The 8,912-nt window shown below is 39.4% G+C and overlaps 1 protein-coding gene across 1 annotated transcript; it reads right to left on the bottom strand.

Moving 5' to 3' along the window:
* Window positions 1–736: 736 nt before the first annotated feature.
* ucmab (upper zone of growth plate and cartilage matrix associated b) lies at window positions 737–8,906 on the bottom strand. The gene is made up of 6 exons (XM_040132051.1): window positions 8,749–8,906; window positions 6,599–6,670; window positions 6,338–6,400; window positions 6,147–6,242; window positions 1,849–1,947; window positions 737–1,754 (listed from the first exon to the last, which is right to left on the bottom strand). The coding sequence occupies exons 2-6, from the start codon at window positions 6,654–6,656 to the stop codon at window positions 1,657–1,659; spliced, it is 414 nt and encodes a 137-aa protein (XP_039987985.1). The 5' UTR covers window positions 6,657–6,670; window positions 8,749–8,906; the 3' UTR covers window positions 737–1,656.
* Window positions 8,907–8,912: the final 6 nt, after the last annotated feature.

Raw genomic sequence — 8,912 nt, 5'->3', positions numbered from 1 at the left:
ATTTTAAATCACTCAACATAAATGGGAGAAAAAAAAGAACACTCCGCTAGAACATGCCCAGTGTCAACGGCTGTGCCATCTTGGATTATCCAAAAATGTTGTGGATATCGACACACGGACTTTGAGCCTCTATTTACTGTAAATACAAATCTCAAAAAGTTTGCTTGGGTCTTGACTGTTTATTTTTGTCTTCCCTAAATGTTTTCCTCCCAAACAATCAAATGAAAGCAAAATGTGACGCATTTGAAGCCCCTTAGTATGCATGTAATAAATATTGTTGCAGAACTGTTCTTTGGAGTAGTAGAGATTCATGTATTAAAAAAGAGGCTTGTTTGCTTGTGTCGCTGCTTCCTTGACTGGGAGTAAATATCAAGTTAGGTAGGGTATGTAAACATTTCTTGTTTAGAAGTTGTTATTGAACACAGATTTTAAAATGATCTAGTCAACATATTGGATGTCATTACAGGTGAGTAAATACATAGTAACATACATAGATGAGTAACAAAGATGAGTAAATACAGTATATTCACACTCGTTCTGCTCCTGGTGAGGTGTTATAAAATTAGTGTGCATCTTTTTAACCCAGGATACCTCTTTAACAGCTAAAACAACATACTTCACAGTTTTATCAGCTTCATACTTAATGACTTTTTTTTCTAATTGCATGAGATTTGCTTATAAACATGATTTTTGAACCGATGACACTTTTTTTAAATGTCTGCTGCAAAAAATGCAATGGATTTTTTGGTGGCCTATATCTGTGGTTGACAGTACGTTCCAAGCAGCACTTCCCCTCTGTAATCCCAAATAAGTCTATTTGGATTCCTCATAGTGGAGTTTTATAACAGCTCATTTATAAAGAGGACATTTATGGGCTTTAAATGATCCAAAACGTAAGTAACTCCACGATTTAGGAGAACATGTTGTACATTTCTTTGTCCGTGAATGACTTTAAATTATTTTTGAGGAAAAATGCCAAAAAAATAAATAAATCACTGGTTCCAACTTCTCAGATGTGACTATTTGCTTGTTTTCTTATTCCACTAAACATTGCTAGTTAACTGACTGTCTTTGCTTTAGGGCTGTTGGTTGGACCAAGCATGAAATTCTAATTAATACAAAAAATTGTGACTGTGGCATTTTTCAACTATTTTCTGACATTTTACAAAAAAAAGTAATTGTTAGCTGAAGCCTTAAACTGAGGGAATAACTATTTGTTCATGTATTGCCTATCACATATAAAACAAAGTATTTACTTATTTGGTATAATAATAATGCCATATGGTTATGTCTCTATTTTGTCACTTTCATCAAATGTTGAAGCAACAATTTGTAGCAAAGGATTACCACTTCAATACTACTCTGTATATTGAGGTTTTTGATATTTAGAAGAAAAGACAAAAGTTTTTTTGTTTTTTTTTAAATGGAAAAAAATGTTCAATTATTATTACTTGAACACACACAGCATTGTTGGGGATCCCAAACAATGAGGAGGTAAAGCCAATGTCAACAACACAAGGCTTAAAAACAGGTTAAAACATTTCATTCTGTAGCTGATGCCTCTATGGTGCCTCAGCTGTCAGGGTATGTGGTAAAATGCATCCCTGTGTATCATGGTATCCTGTCTCTTGCTGCCCTGCCCCCCCCCGCCAAGACTCAGATGGAGTGACGGTTGTACTCGTGGGGAGGATGCATCCCGTCGTAGTGAAACTCCCTCCACTGCTCGGTGCTTTCTCTGGTCCTCTCATTTTGTTCTGGAAGATTAATAGAATTTCAGCAGATGCATGAGCTCGTACAGCGAACGAACTCGTCCCTCTCCATTACATCAGATATGAGGAGTTCACATACCATCGTGCTCCTCTTCAGCGTTGCTCTCAAACTCATTCCTCTTCTCCTCGTGAAACTCTCTTCTCCGTTCATCCACGGCCAAAATCATCCTCTGCTCAACTGCAAGCACAGATCACATGATGATGAAATAACTGAGTCTAAAATAACAAACATCGTAGATTCAGAAGTTAATTGTCATTTCAACCCAGAGCTGCCTTTTTGCTGAGGAAGGACCAGACAAGACATCAGAGGTGATGAACTAAGTCACTGTTTTTGAACTATTTTAAAATATACAGAAACATCAACACCATTATTGGTACACATACAACAGATACATACATTGATCCCAAATCAATCAATCAATCAATCAATCAGTACAATGTAGAATGCTCCCTTTTTTACATTTAGAAAGAGAATAATGTCCGCAGCCCAAATTGGCTCTTCGGGGACATCAGGTTTGTGTTTGTCTACACACAGGTGTGTGTATGTATATACACACACACACACACCCACACACACACACACCAAGCCCATGCTAATCTTCACACTCATTGCTTAGAATTATTTAAAATGGTATGAGGATAAGTATCGGTAATATAATATACAGTGGTAATATAAAAATATTCCATTGCAGTAAAAGTCCTGCATTCAAACTCCTCCTAAATAAAAGTACCTAAGTATTATCAGCAAACGTACTTAAAGTATCAGAAGTACTCATTCCGCACAAACATTTGCCCCGTGATTGTTAAATGTGACATAATTACATTGTTAATGCTGATACATCAACATGTAAGTAGTTTTTTAATGTTGTAGCTGGTTGAGGTGGAGTTAGTTTCAATACTTTTTTTGTAAGAGGTCACAAGCCAAACAGGTTGGGAATCACTGGATTCTTTAACAATGGTTTGTATTTAGCATTTTCTTTTTTAAAATTCTTAATCTAAAAAATTTTATGGTAACTAAAAATATAAATAAATGCAGTTTATTTAGTTGACAAAAAGTACAATATTTCCCTCTGAAATGTAGTGGAGTAGAAGTGTAAAGTACCAGAAAATGGAAATACTCAAGTAAAGTACAGGTAAATGTACATAATTACCTTTGTCACTAGAACAGTCTTGAAATAAACTGCAGCATCAAAAAAGACCCCCAGTTTCAAATCAAAGCTCAGCCACAAGTAAAGACACACTCAGCACAATAACTGTTGAAAATCACAAAAAAACAATCACAAAGCTACAACCTCAAAAAATACCACAGACCTGAATCACTGAGTCTGAACAAATGACGCTTTCTGTGAGCTTCATAAAGCTGCTATTTGTGGAGAAGCTGTGATTCAGAGAAGCTGATTGTATCCAAGGCTGACACACAAAGACACAAAACCTGGATCCCCGAGTGATGGAAAGAAGCTAATGACTCACGTCTCACCTCCAGAAAGATATGTGTGGGTAGAAAGCAAAATTAAAGGAGAGTTTTACATTGTTCAAGGCCATCTTAATGGAACTCACGTGCCCAGGTGGACATTGATGTCATTGGTTCCTCTTGTTCATGCTGACTGTGAAGAGATCCCTTCCTGAGGCAATTGTAATGTAAGTGATGGGTGTGTCACAGTCTCTTTAGTAGGCGTGGATTCAAATAGCCAGTTCCCTTTTTGGATCCAGTTCGGAGCTCGCATAATACCTGGGTTCATTAAGCTCCTCGGTCAGTGAATCCCTTATCGAATCTTTCATTCGTAATCTCTCAGATGTTCTATTTTGCATCTTTCTGAAACTACAGGCAGCGGAGAAGAAAAAAAAAAAGTGATGTATACAAGCACATGCTAACGGCATGACACAGTTGTAAACAAGGCGCCTCCAAAGTGTGGATACACTTCACCAAAATCAACGAAACAACTGCCTAATGCTTAAATATTTATCTGCTGTCCATCATGTTAACTACTTGAAGCATTTTTGCCACATTTTTGACATTTTTCCCACCTTTATATTACTTGATACTTGCTGAATGGTAAAATAGAATCAGGTTTACTTCCACTATGTTGTTGTTGTTTTTTTGTTTTTTGTACTCCTGCAGCTGACCCCATGATGAACCCCATCCCCGTGTGACCTCTGACCAGCAAGACTGGACATATGAAGAAGACCAGCAACACGGTAAAGTAGTCGCGTGTCATGTGTGGGCAAGTTAGTGTCAGTGAAACTCAAATACTGACTGCAGTAACATTAGAAAGAGCCATTAGCTGAGATAGGAAGGGTTTGGGATAGCCATGCTAACCTTTCCAAAGTCAGGACATGACCTTTGACCTTTTACCAGGACTCCAATCCACAAGTCTGTGCATGCAGTGTGAGGCTGGAGCTCATGTGGGGAATTCAAGCCACTTGGTTGTGAATTATAAGGTTTAAGGTTAGTAAGATTTACAGATAAATTGCAGATCAGTATTTGTGACTTGCAGATTAAATGATATTTAATAGAATGAATATTGAAAGCAACTATCTACTATTTTGGGTTTGGTTTGAGACGTTGCACAGCAGGGTTAATAATCCTTCATTTTCTTCACCCGACACACCACAGCTGACCTGCTTCTTACGGCTTACCAACTCCCACAAAAACCCCAAAGTCAAACAGGAGCATTGTCTCCATTTGGATGTCAAAACTTTCCCTCAACATTGCACGTCACCTTATCCAGCTACTGAAACAGCAAATATTTTCCTTTGCAAATATTTTCCTTTGCAAATTTCATCCACCTGCAAGAGAAATGTTGTGCTTTTATGACATTATGCGGCAGAAGAGGCTCTTCACAGTGAGCACAATTCATTTGTCTCACTTTTTTCACTTGGTTCTTCTCTGACCCCTTTCTGCCTGTGAGTCGGTACATTCCACATTCATCTCCCAACCGCTCACCCACTCACTCGTCCATCTCAGTCCTTTCACTGTGCCCTGCTTTGTGCTAATTTTATTCCTCGTTTAACTGCACAAAGTGTCTTGTTGTTGTTACACGCACACAGTCCCACAGCGTGTTACACAACTTCAGTGCAGAGCAGCAGTCCCTGTGCGTGCTCTCACCTTCCTGTTGGCGGAACTGTACATAACTGTGTTGTTAAATCACCCAAGAATGTCAAACATTGTACAGTACAGTGAATTTTTATGAAACTTTTAAGGAGAAGATTAACAGATCTACACTGGTGTGAGTGTGTGCGAGCTCCATGCTGCCCTGTGGCTCCTGCTGCAGCCTCCAGCAGGTGAACCAGAGCTGCTGTGTGACCGTACACGTCTGAGGTGATCTCTGGTCAGGTCAGGTTAGGTCCAGAAAACAGTTAACAGCTGCTGGATGCCACAGTCATAAAAACATCAGACTGCAATAAACATGTTTTTTTTTTTTTGTACTGACAAGTCATTTCATCCATTACTGAGCCCCAGGTTTCACTTTCTTAAAACAAGAGAAATAAATCCATCGCTGGGTTTATATTATACTATGCAACCTGTTTCCAGTACAATACTATTCTTCTTTATGCCCAGGAGGAGGATGAAAAGAGGAATTATCTTTTTTTCCATGCAGAATTCAGCTGCTTGAAAAACTTTGACTTGACAGTAGTCCTTTTTTACCTCTTTTTCAAGGGGACATTGTGCAAGACAGATTCTTTAAAGGGGCAGTAAAGGTTTCATTCAGTGCTTTTGGCCTTGTTTTGAGAGTTCTACTAATTTCTATTAACATCCTCAAGTATTCAAACCTTCACTACTGGATTTTTTTAAATGTATTACGTCACTACGCTACTTTAAATGTGCCAGGCAGACTTTCAAAGCTTGTTCCTTAGCCAGATGTTAAATTATGCATTAAAATAACAATAAAGCAAACAATGTGTAAAATCATGAAAAGAGAATTTCTCTCTTGGCAGATTTTTTTCTTGTTTTACGTGGTAACAATTGAGACAAACTTTTTATACTTCATACAGTTTTGTAGACAGGTGTGTAGGATCAAAAACTGTTGATTGTTAGAAATCCAAGGAATTTAAAAGTCCTACTCAGTTTCTCAGTCATAATAAATCACTGATAATACAATGACTACAAGTAAATAACATTATACAGGATGTTCTAGTTTCTTCTTAAATACTGATTTCTGAAAATGACAATGATTTAGTAGGATAAATGGTTTTGTGGTGAATCATTGATATCATTGCCAAGTTTGATGCAACATGATGACGTCCTTTCTGGCATAACAGTGTGGAAATCAGTGTGAGAATACATCTGCTGCCAAAATGTATACTTATATAATGAAATACAGATGCCAGCCACACACCACCTCGGCTGGCCTAATAAACCCCCCAAAGTGAACTCACCGTTAATCTCATCTTGAGACTTCACGCCCCGTCTGCTGCGTCTTCTGAAGAAGTTTGAAGCATCGGCCTCCTTCATGAAAATCCACTTCAGTGGGCCTGCAGTGGAGGCAGGAGGGCGTTCAGCGCACATCACAAAGGGATAAAGAGACAGGATGTAATGTAGAAGAGGTGCAGCTGACGCAGCTCCTCACCTTGTGGGTCTTTACCGCTGCGTGTGCTGCTGGGAACAGCTGCTGAGTCGGCCTCTGAACACACTGGGTCGGAGAACAAAATGTGAACGCTCTAAATTAAAACACAGAATCTAGGCCCCCGTGCTCTCCATGACAAAAGAAAGATAACAAACGGCCATCATTGATGTGTCTAAACAAGATACTCCTGATATACAAATTCACATGCAGGTGAGATGCAAAAAACAAAAACCCAAATCCCACATTTTTCTGCATCAGACTCACAGGAAAGTGCAAGGAGCACAGTGAGGAGAGCCAGGAGGGTTGCATACGTGCAGGACATCTTCAGCTCTGTGTCTGAATTGTTGAGATACAAGCAGTTAACAAGACCAGGAGAGAGAGAAGTGAGTGAGATGTATGTGGGAGGTGGGGTGGGAGCCTGGAGGCATAATAACCGCTTGTCAGAGGAGGGAGGGTGTGACCAGCGAATCTGATAAGAGGCTGAATCCAACAAACAGCAGAGAGGGGCCAGGAGGGTGCTGAGGATTCAGTTTTGACTTGATAAACTCATTGTGCCCCTTTAACCACTTATTTCTTCAGTCATTACACTGAAATGAAAGTAAGCTGAGGTGACACCTTATACGGAGCTACTTTTTGCCAAGTAGCATGGGCCTGTGAGGGCCTGTTTCTTTGGCCATAGCATAGAGAGGGAAAACTTAGGGCTCACTATAAAAATTACACTACAGGCTGAGTATGCACCACTTGCCTGTTTAACACATAAACTTAATAGAGAAAAGATAGATGACAGACAACAAAAACACTGACACTTCTGGAAAAAAAAGTAACATAAAACAAACTGTAGCCCAGAGCTGGGGCAAGGTTTTTCTTGCCAAATGTCTCCTTTGCAGATGCAGCTGAAAAGGGCACCTCAACAAGGCCGCTCTCTCTGCGTCTGCATAAAGTCGCGCCAGAAAGTATGCAGCCTTATGTTTGCTTGAGTATTTTCCCACTTGAATTCTGGCTGTGCCTCAGAAAAGAGTGAATGTTTAAATTGTTTTGTGGGGAAATCCAAGGTGGAGAGATTGTTGCTCGGGGAAGTTGGAGGGAGGGTTTGAGAATATGTGAAGTGAGAATGTTTGGCTCAGGTAAGCGGGGAAAGTTACCTGGTGGTTTTGTTTTGTTTGTCTGTTAGTTGGCAGGTTATCTCAAAAGCTCAAACAGATTTTAATGGAATTTGGTGGGACCTTAGACCAGTGTCCCAGGAAGTGATTAGTTTTTGGCTTGGATCCGGATAGTTACATGTTCAGTATGACTGTGCATAAAACAACCCAGTTTTGGGGGTAATGTCTTGGTAAAGTATTAAATGTACCTTTTATAGCAAATCCTTAATAAATAATTTAGCTAAAAGGTAATATTTTTTTTGTCTGAATGCTAACTATAGTCAATGTCTTGCCCCAGATGTGAATTTTTTTTCAAATTTTTATAACTATCAGATCATTTTTATACATTGCTCCAAACTAATGAATGGTTCCTCACTGGATAACCAAAGCGTTGTTCTGTGTCTGTCTTTGTCAAAACACACACATCGTTAAAAAGAGTTTCCTCAATAGTGGAGAAATCATAAAAGAAGCATGTAAGACGGGCATCTACAAATAGCAGGCCCCTTGAAAATACAGATATTAACGTAACAGACATTTTACGTGGACGTTGGTATACCAGGCGTAGTTTTTACATTCTGTCCTTTTGTGCAAGAAAACATATCCGATTAAACTTGATCACAGATAAGGAACCACGTTTAACTAACTGGCACAGAGTTATAGTTGAACATATGTCCCTTGATCCCTTGATACTTATTACATTTAAAAAACGCATCATTGCCAGAGGACTGGTATAACCCAGGCTGCCTCTGTTTTGTTTTACCTGGTTTATGTGTGCGTATAAATGAATGTTAATTATTTATTTATTGGTTGCTTGTTACTTTGGTTTACTTGAATTGACACCAATAAACTGGCTTCCCTGTTCTTAATAATGTTATGTGTTACCTTACACCTAACTGCTCAGAGCTGTAATGTTTTGTAATGTTTTCTCACATGTACATTACTAAAAAATATAAAATAATTAAATTTAAAAAAGGGTTGCTTTTATGTGCTATTTTTGAAATTTTACATTTTTAATCACCGTAAGTAAAGTTTGTTGGCTGAATAAATAGTTTGACAGACTGTTTCCTGCATCCAACAGTGTTAGAACCTCTCAGATCTCACAGTGAAAGCTTCACATACAGTTACAGTATGTTGAGGAAAGAGGCTCAACTATGTTGAAATTTCAGACGGTGCGGGCTTTCCCCAACACCTCATCTCTGACCAGCGTAATAACCACCGCAGATGCGTGTGTTTGGGGCTGTTGTATTAGACCGCGATAGTTCAAATGAGGTGCACCTATTGAACTGCCGAGTGAGCGTGTTGGGCGTAGAGCTGTAGGGCTGCACGCGTTTCCTCCAGTAGGGGCCGCTGTGGGGCCGCACTGCCCGCCTCTGTGTCGTTTCTTGCATCGACGGTTGGGTGGCGCCGTTTCCCCGCCGACGCTCAGATGACACGGCAGT

The sequence above is a fragment of the Xiphias gladius genome, chromosome 8 (genome assembly GCF_016859285.1).
Source record: "Xiphias gladius isolate SHS-SW01 ecotype Sanya breed wild chromosome 8, ASM1685928v1, whole genome shotgun sequence".
NCBI lineage: Eukaryota > Metazoa > Chordata > Actinopteri > Istiophoriformes > Xiphiidae > Xiphias > Xiphias gladius.
This window is presented reverse-complemented; position numbering and strand designations above follow the sequence as displayed.

What these genes read in the sequence shown, in the direction of transcription:
- ucmab (XM_040132051.1), bottom strand. Translation starts at nt 6,656, where the DNA reads ATGTCCTGCACGTATGCAACCCTCCTGGCTCTCCTCACTGTGCTCCTT. An exon ending in TGTGCTCCTTGCACTTTCCT is followed by an intron (nt 6,401 to 6,598) that starts GTGAGTCTGATG and finishes TCTCCGACCCAG; the next exon opens with TGTGTTCAGAGGCCGACTCA. An exon ending in CGCTGAAGAGGAGCACGATG is followed by an intron (nt 1,755 to 1,848) that starts GTATGTGAACTC and finishes TTAATCTTCCAG; the next exon opens with AACAAAATGAGAGGACCAGA.